A 15,000-nucleotide genomic window follows, 5' to 3' on the forward strand; every position below is an offset into this window, starting at 1 on the left:
GAGGTATATATAGAGGTAAACTGTATATAGAGGTAAATATAGAGCAATATATAGAGATATATATAGCGGTGTATATATAGTGGTATATATAAGGGTATATATATAGCGGTGTATATATAGTGGTATATATAGTGGTATATATAGCGGTGTATATATAGTGGTATATATAGAGGTATATATAGCGGTGTATATATAGAGGTATATATACAGCTATATATACAGTTATATATGCAGCTATAGATACAACTATATATAGATGTATACTGTGTATAGAGGTATATACAGCGGTGGTTATATAGAGGTATATATAGAGGTGACATATGGTTGACATGAAACGTATTGTTTCATGTTTGTTGTTTTCATATTGATAACATATTGGTTCAATCAAGCTACTTTACTGTGATAAAAGAGACTTTTTTCAGCTTCATCTGATCAAAGCTTAGTTTTAAGTAGAACCCGGTGTCCAGTTCACACTGGTCCATTTTTAGGAAAAAATAATTGAAAAAAAGTTCCAATGACCTTGAATTATCTGGGCATATTCCGTGCACAGATAAGGTCTCCAACGTGACCGAGATAAACAATGCAAAATGAAAAGGTGCCACTTAGTTCAATGAGATCAAAGTCTCTGAAGCCGCCTCAGACCTTTAACATCAATGTGGAAAGAGGCTTTGATGGCAGCTCTCATCATGTGGAAGCACCGTCATGTTTAATGGACGCCTCAGTCCGCTCACCTGCCGTTCTCACCAACCGCAGCCCGACGGTTCACACCCCTGACGGCCCAATTTCCCGCCGGTTACGTAATTTTTCACGTAATTGACGTAATTGATGCTGAGGACCCAGGTGCGAGCGGCATCGGGAAGCAGCGTCGCACGTTGCATCACAGCGCTCGCAGCCCCTGCTGCCGCTCACGACGAGAGCCCGGTGTTCTCAGCCCCCGTTTCGGTCGCTGAGCAGCGACGGCCGCGCGCACCCTTCCTGCGGAACCACGGAAAACGCGGCAAGCGTGCCAGGGTCGGTTTTGGCCCCGCGCCGACGTGAAGGGTCACGACAGACGGATGTTCCGCGCCGGAACCCGACTCCGCCTCTCACTCTCTTGTTGTTTCGGCGTCGGGATCCACAAAGCACAGTGAGGCGGAGGTCGCCGGACCCAAACAAGCTGCAGGAAAAACTCGACGCTGCTGCTGCTGCTGCTGTGTGTGTGTGTGTGTGTGTGTGTGTGTGTGTGTGTGTGTGTGTGTGTGTGTGTGTTCACTGCTCGGCCATATGCTCATTAATATGTTTTCCTTCAATCTTGCAAAGAAACAGTTTGACAATTTTTGATTCGGGTGCACACTATGTCTCCATCAGATATATATTTATATACACATCCTTTATCTTGTCATCTCGCTAAACCAAACACGCCACGTTTATGGATGGCTCGTCAGGCGGGCGCTTCAGACTAATGCTTTCACATGAAAGTATCTGTTTCATGTCCAAAGAAAAAAAAAACTCCCCGAATTTCCGCCCAAAATAAAATCACTCAAACCGACTCAAAAAAAAAAAGTGTAAATTCTCCTGCGGCAGAATGACGAATCAGATGTCACCGCTTTTGGATCGGCGCCTCGGTAGGAGTGCGCTCAGCTGGAGGTCGTGTTTTCAGCACCGAAAATAAATAAACAACGATCTGGAACTTCCCTTCTCTCAAAAGGACGCGTCGGACTGTGAAGGTTCAGCGGGCGCTCGTCTCAAATCTCATGCAATCTGTTTTTCCACTCATTTCTTTGGTCATTCTTTTTATGTCAATGTTCCTCTTGCTCGTATTCTGCCGGCTTCTTAAGCAGGTTATGGCTGAAAAACAAAAAACACTGATTTAAAAACAAAAGTTTGTTCCGAATGTTTGGACATCAAATGCATTCTAATGCCCTCCCTGTGACGGAACGCTTTTTTTGGGACGTCTGCGCTCGCGGTTCATTCTCCCCGCGCTGCACGGTCTGCGCCCCGTCACAGATGTTCTCACGTCGGTGGGATGTTCATCCAGGCGCTGCCGTGTTGACGCCGTGGATTTCTGACTTTCGCTCGCCCTGTTTTTCTGTCTCTTTCACACGATCAATCCCTCTCTCTCTCCCTCTCCCATCTCTGTCTCTGCCTTTCATCCTCTGAGAAACGGATATAAGGCACAATGTTGTGTGTGTGTGTGTGTGTGTGTGTGTGTGTGTGTTTGGTGTGTTCGGTTTGTGCATGGGTGTGTGTTCGGTTTGTGTGTGTGTGTGTGTGTGTTCAGTACAAATGTGTGTGTCTGTGTGTGTGTGTGTGTGTGTGTCTGTGTGTGTGTGTGTGTGTGTGTGTGTGTGTGTGTCTGTGCTTGACTTTAATGCATGCCTGCTTGAATGTATTGCAGGTGGAGTGTTTCCTTTTGTGTGTGTGTTTGTCTCTCTCTCTCTCTCTCTCTCTCTCTCTCTCTCTCTCTCTCTCTCTCTCTCTCTCTCTCTCTCTCTCTCTCTCTCGCTCTGTCTCTCTCTCTCTCGCTCTCTCTCTGTTATATCAAATGGAATGCAATGTTTTAATGGGTTCTTCTTTGTGTTTAGGAGCTGCAGTTTGAGCGTCTGACCAGGGAGCTGGAAGCCGAACGACAGATCGTCGCCACGCAGCTCGAGAGATGCAAGCTCGGCTCTGAGACCGGAAGCATGACCAGCATCAGGTGTGTAACGTGTGTGTTTCCTTTCTGTGTGTGTGTGTGTGTGTGTGTGTGTGTGTGTGTGTGTGTGTGTGTGTGTGTGTGCATGCGCGTGTGCGCGTGTGCGCGTGTCTTATCTTTCTCTCCGTCTCTACGTCTCTTCTTTCCCTCGGTCGCTAGCTCCTCCTGGTGTCCCTCGCTCTGATACCATCCATCTCATGTTCTGCTCAGGTGCTGAATGTGCAGAACATAGCTCCCCACACACATGCACACACACACACACACACACACACACACACACGCACACACACGCGCACACACACACACACACATACCGCAATGCTCTTTTTCAACTGACAGTTCACATTGATTACAGACACAGGGAGAACATACATGTAGGCGAGCCGACTGACCGACGACACCGAAGCCAAATGTCCTTCGCAGGTTCCCGCTCTGCAGCACTGGATCACCGTCTGACGGGCTGGAGATGGGATGTGAGCCCTTCTCCCTCTGCGTATTTCAGCCCGTCCGTCCGCGGACGTTTTTGTCACCGAAGCCACACACGCCAAGCGCATTTGTCGAGAGCGGTCGGGCCGGCCGCCCACCGCAGTCCGCCGTCAGAGCGTTCGTTTCGATTAGACGTTGTTTTACATTTACAACTACGACCGCCTCGTGTTGTACGTCGGATTATTTCGATTGTGCTGCGTGTAGAAAACGGCGTACATCCGCGGGGTGGGAATCACGGGACGTCTAAACGCAGGGACAAACTGAGACCGTCAGCTTGTCGCACACGACGTGGGGATCACAACGAGAGAGAGAGAGAGAGGGAGGGAGGGAGAGAGGGAGGGTGGGAGGGGAGATGCCTCCGTCAGGAGGAACCAACGCCACCAACCAACGAGTGACAGATAAAAACGGACTCGTGAAGGTTCCAGGTAAAACGTGTGGCTAGACGTGCGTCCGCACACGCCCCGCGGAAGCTGCGAGCGCGGCTCGGACATTTCAAATGGATTCGGGACCCGCCTTGCATGCCGGTGAAAAGAATTATCCAAACATGACATCCTAACAAATTGGATTCTGTTTGGCGGCGCGGGCGCTTGATTACAGTCTGAGGACCCAGCGCACACGTCAATGCAGCGTGTGGGAGGAAATGTGTCGGCACACATCTCCGACGGACCCTGATCCCAGTCCCCAGGTCGACTGCTAATGATGTGACATTTGGACAATATCTATAGCGGCGTCGAGCTCAAAACAAGGTTAATTAATTTGCTCCCGTTCACGTGTCTCCCCAAAAGAATACATCGGGAGTCTGTTTTCTATTAGGACGGAGCAGAAACATAAAATACAACGGAGGGTTATACTACCGACTATTTCTTAATTTTTTTTTTGTTTTTGTGGATATTCCATTCTAAAGAGCAAAAAAAAATAAGAGGAGGTCAACGAATTGTATTCGAGTCAACGGACAGTCAGATGGAGCTCTACTTTAAGAACTGGAGATGCGTGAAAAGGTGTAGATCTTGTTCAGTGCCATGTCCATTCCGTTCTTTCGACGTCCGTCCAGCGAGGCGGCGGTGAACCCGGGTGCCGCCGTCCTCGATGGGCCGGGCGCTCAGTGGATGTGTGCACATCGCCCGAGCGTCTGTGCGCGAGCGGTGAACCTGCAAACACTCACCTTTCCCTGACACTTCACTGGCTGAACATCTGCTGTTTTCACTGTGTTTTTCTGGGGTTCTCCCCCCCCCCGTCCCCGCGGGTGGAGGTTAAGGCGAGGTGATGCCGTAGATTCGGTGTGAAATGTGAAGCTTGCAAACCCTAATTAAGGGTTACGCTGTTCAAATAAACTTGACTTGACGAGGGCAAACCTTTCAGATTGTTTATCTTTTTAGGAATTACATCTACAATCTTTGGTATTTGACCCCAGTAGGTGGAGCCTGGGAAGCGGACCAACCTGCAGCTCATGTTTCATTTGCTCTGCAGAATACGTCTGGTTACTTACTCTACTTCTGATTGGTTGTAGGTCTATCCAATGCTCTGATTGGTCTAAGATCTATCAAATTTTCAAATTGGTTGTAGGTCTATCCAGTGCGCTGATTGGTTGTAGGTCTATCCAGTGTTCTGATTGGTTGTAGGTCTATCCAGTGTTCTGATTGGTTGTAGGTCTATCCAATGCTCGATTGGTTGTAGATCAATCCAATTGTATCCAGAGAATGCACCCGTTGATAACGCCCTTTGGAAATTGAAAATGAGCTGAGAGGTTCCAGACTAATAGGCATTTAGTCTGGCAATGGCAGGCTCCAGTAAGTGTTGAATAAATCAAAATTAAAATGTTTGCGTGTGATCCCATTGCTCTTTGCTCCTCCACAACAATAACCTTTTATACTTTTCAAGGTTATGATCTTTTGTAATGTTACCAGGCCTATGCACATGACCCACATTTAACCCATTTTCCATATTTTAAACTCCTTACCTCTGAATGAATGTTTAGAAACACCCATGATCTTAAAGAATACAAAATGTGTTTCTTGCCTGTACTCCCATCCGGACCCACATCTAGAGCTGCTCCTCATGAATAAATAACACGCAAATCATTAAAGCCACAGATTGAAGATTATGCATCCTTCCTCATTAGATAACGAACTCTTGAATCGCTTGATGCGTCGTCCTCGATGAAGACCATTGTTCCAAATGAACCAGTATTTGGTTTCTCAGTGCGGAGCATTTTACATCACAACTTGAACGCATATACAGTATCAGTGGTTCCCAACCTTTTCCGACCCATGCCCAGGGCTGGGTTTTGTTTAAAAAATGTCGATACCAGTACAAATAACAGTACCCTTAAAGTATACCGATACCAATAGAGTACTCCATTCGATACCTTTTTTTTTCTACTGTACCCATCATGTGAATGGAAGCATTCAGTTGCGTAAAAGGCCACCACTCCTTCTCATCAAATTATTGAAATATGTATTAAATGACTGTACAATACTGTACAATGGAGTATTTGGGCAGTGTCATTTTAAACAAATATCCAGTACAGGAGGAAAACCTCTTTTCCTGTTCAACGCCTGACCGTTGCTTTAAGACAGACTTGAGAAAAATGTGAACCTGTCCTTTCACAGACTGTTAAAGCCACACATCGATAGATTGCGTAGAGCGGCAAAATGGCTAGAGCCGGGCTGGGTGCGGGTGTGCACGGGGAGGAGATGATATGTTTGAAAAAATAAAATTTGCACCTGGGCCTATCACCATCGTGTTACGACACTCCTGCTACCGTAGCGGGCCAACTGCACGTTGCATTAAAACACTTGCCGTGATTGGCTATGAGCAAAACCATACATAAGCCCCTTTCACACATCGTTTACCGGTAAATTACCGGCATAACCTTTCTGGCACCGCTAGTGATCTTCACTATTCACACATGCAGCTACATTCTGGAACATTTCCCTGCCTTGGGCCTTTTCACACATGCCATGAAAATGCAGGAATAGATGGGGCAAGGGACGGTCCATTCCGTTGCATTTGAATTGTTTTCTTTCTTTTCCTGGCTCTCGGAAAAAGCGCCGCCGTTACACACAATTAGGCACAATGTTTTTTTGTTTCATCCAGCTACAATAAATACATCCACAATGAAAACATACTGTTATTATTGGTTTTGTTTGGAGAAAGGGGGAGCGGGGACGCACAGCGGATTGCGCAGCGGTCAGCAGAGCGGAGATGCCACCAACCTTTTTTTTTTTTTTATTGCATCCCCGGACGCAATAACCCTAACCCAATGCTATTAAATCAGTATGATCATTTCAACCTTTCCTACACTCTCTGCCTCCAGAGAATTAACATTCTCCACCTGTTTCTACCCCCCCCCCCCCCCGTTCCCTAGTTCCCTCCGGCTCCGCCCTCCAGTGCAGCCGGCCGGCATGTGCAGCGCTTGTGCCCGATGCCCCCGCACCCCTCACTCTAAAAGACACGTCTAGGGTCTGAGTGGCATTTTTAATCAGATAGAGAATACAATTTAAGAATATAAAGATATATATTGAATATGTTTCAATTTCTCATCTTTGCAGCCAAGCGCCACTGTTCGGATGCTGAACTGGATCGGATGCTTTTTTTCAGGTTTATTTTTTTCTTCAAATATTTTTTTTAATACGAAATAGTACGAAATATTCATAAAAAAACACTATTCGTGCTTTGCTAATACAGTATTCGGATTCGGCTCCACCCCTCCTTCATGTGCCTGTTTCGGCAATGTTGCTGCTTCCATTGACAACACAGCCGTAACACAGCCGTTCCGGCATTTTCACCGGAAATCTTATTAGGTCTTGAGGCGGGAAATTGCTGGTACAGATTTCCCAGAATATCAATCCCTGCTCCCATTCACAAGTGACCCCATGCAGGAACGGTTCCGGAACATTGCTGGAAAAGACTGCATGTGTGAAAGAAGCTAAAAAGTCATTTTTTTCCCCAATCTGGCTACAGAAAGGATTGGATGCAGGTATCGTATGATTGGGGAAATTTCAATACTACTTGGTATTGAGTTATTTCGGTCAATACCTTAAAGGTATTGAGTACCAATGCCCAGCTCTACCATGCCCCACTTTCAGTTTATTTTAATGATCATCGGAGCACCACACATTGAACAAGGATGGCAGTGTTCCATGAGTTAATATATATGAGTTTATCACAGTGCTGGTGCAATTTAATTAAATAATTGATTAAATGTTTATTAAATAAATAAAATAAAATAAATATATATATATATTTCTAAATTTTTTTGTTTCAGCAAAGATTGGATGAAGATTGGCATTCTTCCAGTTTTTGATTTATCTCAGAAAATTGTGTAACTCTGGGGCTCTTGTTTTGTTTTAAGCTGTGTTTTAGTGTTTTGTGTGTGTGTGTGTGTGTGTGTGTGTGTGTGTGTGTGTGTGTGTGTGTGTGTGTGTGTGTGTGTGTGTGTGTGTGTGTGTGTGTGTCTGTGTGTGTGTGTCTGTGTGTGTGTGTGTGCGCGCGCACGCGCAGGGGGGCTGCACAATAGGAAGAGAGTATTGTATTATCTGCTGGTGATTGAGTTTGGATCGTTGCCTCCTCTCCTGTTTTACATCTCAAACAGCGCTTCACAGATTCCAGACCAGCCCGAGCACAATACTGCTTATACACTTAGCGAATGACTTGGAACATAATCACGTCCTGTCTTCATCTCTCTTTCTCTCTCTCTCTCTCTCTCTCTCTCTCTCTCTCTCTCACACACACACTCACTCACTCACTCACACACACACACACACACACACACACACACACACACACACACACACACACACACACACACACACACTCACGCACGCACGCACGCACAAACACACTCACACGGCCAGTTCATCTCCAGCTCTTCTCGGTCCTCTGATTCCGTTAACCGACGAAGAGGGAATTCCCTCTGCCTCAAACTAATTACTCGTCTTTCGGCGTCGCCATCCTCATTTCGATTTGCAGGGTTGGACCGACAAAAAGCGGGAGGACGGCCTAAAAAAACCCCAAAAAAAGACGGATTTGTTCACCGGTTTAATTAATGGCTGGGCGGTGACGGTCCTTAGCTCCCAAAAGCTGCCACTATAGAGGGCCCCACACTGGAAAACAATAGCTGTTGGTTGAAGTTGAAAAAAAAAAATTATAATTATTTTCCTAAAAATCTTTTTCTCGTTTTATCCTGGTTTACCTGCGTCTTCACTCTAACGGCCATTTTCTCTTCCCAAGGGTTTTCCTTCTTCTAAGCCATTGATTTGATTTTTTTTTTTTTTTCTTGGTCACTTGAGGTGGCGAGGATATTTTTTCATTTGAGGCCGTTTTTCTTTTCTGTGAATGTTCATTCATGTGGACGGTCTACGGACCTCAGCAGGCGGACCCCGCCACCAACAATAGAAGCAGCAGGATAGAGGAACACAAGCTTAATGCAAATTAATTGAGTGGCTGTTTTTTTTTTGAGAATGCCAGCGAAAAAAAGTATCCAATGGGGGATTTTTTCATAAAATAATCTTATGGATTACCACTTTGAATTGAGGAATCTTAGGAATTAAATCGATATACATTTATAAATATATACACATATATATATACAGTGTATATATATATATATATATATATATATATCTTTAATTTGATCCAATAACTCCAATCAAATCATGTTTTTCAGTGTAAACCTACTTTCCGTCTGTCTGTTTGGCCGAAGCGCTGAGCGGTTATTTTTACAACCACTCTCCTGTGTTTGACTCTGTACAATTATAGAAAAGACAAATGCTTTGGCAAACAGCGCAAATCTGCCAATACGAGGGAATACACTGGGGCTTTGTAATGCCTAGAGGAAGTGTGCTGCAGCATTTATTGTCCAATTATTTCTTTAACATCAGTATTGAACAGCTGAGAAAGGGCAGTCGACATGCGTTTCACTTGGTACATCCATTAATCATTCACTACTGGAAATACCAACCATTTGTTCGAGAACCTGTTTTGTCTGCTGTGACTCCGTGCCGCTTCCAATCTAGCCGTGTGACATAAGCGAGACCATCTCGTCAGAGTCTGAAACAAATGCCCGTGAAATGCAACGGTAATTAAGAATGGCCTCTGGTGGATACGTTGATGGGGGTCGCCCACCAAATTGGCCTGTAGACTTTGCTCTGTAACCCACGTATAGATCCTTGTCGGAGAACGCAGCTTGGTTTCTAAATCAGGGTCTGCATTGAAGTTTGTCCGCATTGCTGTCCACCGTACTCGCACTCTCCACGATCATCGGTAAATTGAACCGAAACATTCATACGTCTGTACCAGCCCCTGTCTGGAACAGTTGGAATTGAGTACTCAAACTGTGACCTCATTAGTTCATATTCAGTCTTCTGATTGATTCATGTTCCAGTCCCCGCAACAGCCCAGATCACACATGCCAGACAGATCGACACTTCCGTTGACAGTCCGCCCGGCCCCCACCAGAACCCAAGCTCGCACGTTTGCTCTGATGTGCAACAGGCGCCACCTCTGACCCGGGTGTGGCTTAAACCGCACCAGCCCCACATCACATTCATCATATGGCTTTTAGGGTCAAATAACTTAACTGAAAGAACATCTATGTGGATTTAATAGCTTGGACTGTGGTGCTTCTATCACACTCGCGGCGTACTGTATATCCTTGGGCAGTCATTATTGTCTTTGCCTTGTCACTATTTGGTTTGAATGTTCTACATTGCATTTTATTTTATTTTTTTTTTTAAACCGGGCAGTGAAGTGTCCTCTTGAGTAGCCGCAGCCACTCTTTCCGCTGCGGAGGCGGTGCGGTTCCCCGGCTTTGCGGTGATGAAAGCCCTCAGAGGTGCTAATGACTTCTTTTGGAGCTGCCTTTTGTTTCGGGGTCTTAATCAGTCACCGCAGGTCACAGTGTCTGCCGCGACATCTGCTGCCGCACGATAACTGTGGAAGGAGGACCACTCCAGCCAGTGTGTGCGCGTGTGCGTGCGCGTGCGAGTGTGCGTGTGTCCGATTCCATGCTATGTGTGTTCCCTTTTTACTTCCGTCACAACTAGACGAGGGCTTTATCTCCTGGAAGAATAGAGCGACATATGTTGCCCCATCAGTTATAGGGTGGATCCCTCCCCAAATTTCAGGTTTGCCACATGTTTGAAAAGCCACACAAGGACCCATCGCCTCGGGCCAAAGCTCAAAGCTCAAATGAACCGGCAGAGTTTCTCTGCATTCAGATTACTACCACTATTTACTACATACTAATACTACTCAAAGCACCGGCACCACTGCTGGAGATGGTCTGCGTGAAAAATACTCATATACAGTAACGGAAATGAAATGTATTGTAAAACACAATAAAAAGCACATATCTTTCAGCAAGCTATATTTTTGAACAAATCTATAGACTATATATTAAAAATATATTGTTTATATATTTTAAATATATATATATTTTTTTTTATCTATTATTATATATATATTGTTTTCCTATCCCTATTGTGCTTTTCTTTGTTGATATTGTAAACCTGTACCCAGCCTCTCAAGCAAATATTATAACTTATTGTTATTTTTTCATATCGTTTAATCGTCACTTAAAGGGTCTTCAAGCGGAGCTCCTGTCTTTTTGCACCAGCAAAACGTCAATATTTAATTCCAACGGGTTTCTGAACCTCAGAACCGCAGCATTAAGATGTAAAGATGTATCTTTTTTTTTGAAAACCGGTATTTTTGCTTCCATAGTTTCCCTGAAAGCGCCTCGTATCCGAGTCTGCGCCTCGTTGCATCACTTCCGTCTCTGCATCACTTCAGGTCAAGACAGCAGCGTCCCCGGCTCCGTCTGGGTGAACCGACGCGCTGTTAAAAAGTTAAACGCTCTGGAGCTGGAACGGTTTATGATCTGCATATTTCATCGCCGGAGCATTGTGTCCTGAATATTTCACATCTGGTTCGGATGAGAGAAATGCCGACGCCTGTCGTCACTCTGAGCTGTTGCAAAATGGCTCCCTACGCTGTTTGTTTTCGTGACTCTTTTCTCCTTAAAAATCGACCTCACTCCGCAAAGCGTCGGAGCTGCTGTTTTCCAGCCTGAGGGTGGGCCGGATTTTCTTCCTCGATCTTTATTATTCTCTTTATTCCGGCCTTCCCTTTTCTCCTTTTTCTCTTTTTCCCCCTTTTTTTTTTTTTTTTTTTTTTGATGGGAAGCCCGAGGTTTTCACACACCTCGGGCTTCCTACCTTCTTTGCCCTACTTTAAACCTGTTGCATTTTTGAGCCCGGGCAAACGCATGCGCTCTTCAGACCTCCAATCACGGTTTAACACGCTTGACTCTTATTTCTATCCTCTCCTTCTCTCTCTCTCTCTCTCTCTCTCTCTCTCTCTCTCTCTCTCTCTCTCTCTTTTATCTCTCGTTTCATGGCCGCCATCCGGGGGCTGCTGTGGTCTGAGGTTAACCCCCTGTAGAGGGTGAGCACCTGCTGAATGGGACGCCTCCGTCCTCCGGCAGCAGGACTGATGGTGCGGGGACCACCAGCTGCCATTCCTCTGTGTGTGTGTGTGTGTGTGTGTGTGTGTGTGTGTGTGTGTGTGTGTGTGTGTGTGTGTGTGTGTGTGTGTGTGTGTGTGTGTGTGTGTGTGTGTGAGTGTGTGTGGGTGTGTGTGTGTGTGTGTGTGTGTGTGTGTGTGTGTTACATACACATTACAATACAAACAATTTTCTGGTCTTGATCAGTGATATTTAGATCAAATCATTTCACATTAGAAGACCTGAAATATTGCTGAAGAACTCTTTATACTTTATTATAAATATTAGCCATTCAAGCTATTGAACTGACGACAAACCGGGTTGATATAGACTATTCCACGTTGCCCAGTGCGAGCATGCGCCTGATGTAAAACACAGTTCCTGGCAAGACGAGCGGGTGTGAGTTCGTCTCGCGGCTCAGTGAGGGCCAATTACACAGAAGTTCTGCCCGGCGACCGCCTGCCAACTCCAACCCCTTTGACACGAAAAAAATCTTCCCACTTCGGGAAGATGGCGGCGCCAAAGCGGGCGGGGCGGGTGTGTGTGTGTGTGTGTGTGTGTGTGGGGGGGGGGGACAAAACTGCCACTCAACATCGTGACAGGCGGAGGACCTTGGCCTCACACCCCGCGGACCAAAAAGTTTCAAAACTTTGAACCTTCTGTCGTGCCACCAAATTCCGAGTCGCGGCGTGAACGGGGGGCTCCGTGACGGCTCCAATGTATTTTAAAAGCGGTGGAAGGGTTCATCCTCACCGTGTCTGAGGTCTGACCAATTTTATAATGCCTCATTCAGAACATCTAAGGATCTGTCCAAACGTTGGCCCCGGCAGCTAAAAGTGAAGGAACAGGGACGACAGACATGTTTAATAGTTTGGATGAAGACGTTTTAACGCCTGGCTGCATGGACGCTGATTGGCTGTATCTTCTCATTAATGAGTCCTTTGAACACGGAGAACGACTTTATCAAGCAATTGACTGCTGATTAACACTGAGTCCACACCATAAGCGCGAGTTGTTGATAAGATCCATTATTTAAATATTTGTCACAATATTTCAACCTGTCTGTTCCACCACAAAATGCTCCCGCAACAACCCCGTTTTAACTTTCCACCAGCGCTTGGAGTCACCGGTACGATGAGTGTGTTTTATTCTTTGGCGTACCGGGATTAAGCGTACCGCTTCTCACAAGCTGCCGGTGCTCTGTTCTACACTCTCAAATGCATAAATCAAGTGGACATATTGTAAAATATATTATATTTAATTCATTCAATACATACTTTGAGTCAGAGTGCATTTTTTCTTTCAATTATTAGGATGCACATATTTTCTCCGCTGTGGGTACCCGTTCTCCGTTTCTCCAAACAAAACGAATAAAACTGTGTGTTTGTATTTTCGATTTATTTATTTTAATGCATGGCAACTTAAACCCCCCCCACCCGGCAACAAGGGGAGTACCGACACATATTTATTTCCACTTCAAGCACTGCTTCGCACCCAACCTTGTGCTCTCTAGTCTGTATTTTTTTAAATTTCATCCAAAATTATTGAAACTTTTTTTTTTGTATTAGTCGGATTTCTAGGCAGCTGCCAAGCTTTCCGTACCTGGATCTGTGTGTGAAGAGGAGCGGTTGGATGCAAACATGTGCAAAGAAACAAATAAAAGTTTTGAGAAGAAGGTAAAGCCACCGGGGGAAAAGGCAGAAGCAGGGGGACTCGCGGAGGGGTGTTGAGCTGTGTTTTTTTCATTCTGTTTTGCCTCGCGTTGGATTTGGGATTTTGCGTGGTAGCTCTGTTCTCTGTTCTCGCCGTCACCCTACAATGAGCTGAATGCCAAAAAGACGTCTCGCTCTTTCAGAAAGTCGGAACATTCCGACGACGGGGAAACTAAGGATCCTCTCCCCCGGCTCCCCCGGCAGAAAGCGGTCTGGCGTGTGTGCGCAGAGGATGGGCGCTGGCGTCGCCCCCGCAATTATTTCCAAATAGCTCCGCCAGGTCGGGAAAAACAAAACGCCCAACTTGAATTTGCCACTGAACTGTTCGTCCATCTGAGAGCCGATGAAGTTATCATCACTCAAGGAGCCGAACTTAACCCGCCTCGCACTAGAGAGGAGGCGGTCGATGAGATGGTCGGGGGAGGAAGAGCAACTGGTGAGAGTTTTGAAGAAGGGAGCGAGGGGACGACAGCGGCCGCAAGTCAATCATTTTGTGTCGTCCATGTTGTGTCTGGTGTGACTACCAATATTTTCTTGTTATCCCCTTTTTTTTTTTTTTGACGGCACGGACGTTTTTTCACACGGCATCACGGAAATGATTTCACACCGCGTCTCAGACCTTTTTATTCTACTGCGCAGAAGTTGTCATATAACATCGGCGACATTTGTTTATGCCACGTCCTCGGGTTTTGTATTCACACGACATCGCCGATTTTTTTTTTTCCACGCGACTTTTCCTTTTTTTATTTTTTAAACCCGCGTCAGACATTTTTATAAAGTGCATCGCCGAGGTTTCTTCTGAGCCAGCGTTAAAAAAAACCGTGCCCTTATGTTGCACAAGGCTAATCCCCCACCCCCTTCTTGAAATGCCATTATTTCCCACGTTTCCCTTGGTAGGTAAGGTAGCACACGCAAGAAAAAAAACGCATCAGATTTGGTTTTGTGATTTCACAAACATCACTCCCGCCCCCCTTCCCGCCATATTCACAAACTCCCTCATTTGGAATCGCATTACACGCGTCGCTCTCTAAATGCCAATGTCCCCAACGGCTCACGCCATCTTTATATCCGGATGAAACACAGACGGGCTTTGTCGTTAAAGGCCACTTCCTCCAAGACATGAAAAGTACCCGGAACGCGGGTGCATCGGGCCATGTGCTCAGATGAGGTATGATGTATGACATGCCATTTCTTTTCTTTTTCTTTTTTCGTTTTGGTTCAAAAGCCGACGTTCACCAAAAGCAAATGTCGAGGCGGCTCTGCATCGTGGGGCGACGACCCGTGCACCTTCACGGTCCGCGTGACTTTACCCTCCGGGGTCTCGTTGAGGGCCGCCGCCCTCCCAACCTGACTTCCTCCCAATCTCCCCTTTCGTCAAACCCCCGTCGTCTTCCCCCTCCGCGTCCGTCTCGGCCTTTTGGCCGTCCCTCCGCGGGTGCGTCGCCGTTTTGGCGAACCTCGGTTGAACGGACAGCCGGCGGCAGGGGGCCGACGGTCGGACGGGCGGTGCCCCGGCCACGCCCCGTGAAGACGCCCCGCGGCGCTCCGACGTAACGGACGGGGGCTCAAGCTCCCCTCGTTTATTGACGAAGGGATATGACACGGAGACCGAGAGGAGGGAA

The 15,000-nt window shown here is 46.3% G+C and overlaps 1 protein-coding gene across 4 annotated transcripts in view; it reads left to right on the plus strand.

The window, feature by feature from the left end:
* Positions 1 to 15,000, plus strand: part of ctnnd2b (catenin (cadherin-associated protein), delta 2b) — a gene marked incomplete at both ends in the record, with an annotated part of 118,659 nt that overhangs the window by 17,953 nt on the left and 85,706 nt on the right. For all 4 annotated transcript variants that reach the window (XM_080010941.1, XM_080010942.1, XM_080010943.1 and 1 more), the window contains one exon: positions 2,565 to 2,677. In XM_080010941.1, the coding sequence (XP_079867067.1) occupies positions 2,565 to 2,677 (113 nt within the window). The remainder of the gene's footprint in view (positions 1 to 2,564; positions 2,678 to 15,000) is intronic.

This window comes from Zeus faber (genome assembly GCF_960531495.2).
Source record: "Zeus faber genome assembly, chromosome: 12".
NCBI classification, from domain to species: domain Eukaryota; kingdom Metazoa; phylum Chordata; class Actinopteri; order Zeiformes; family Zeidae; genus Zeus; species Zeus faber.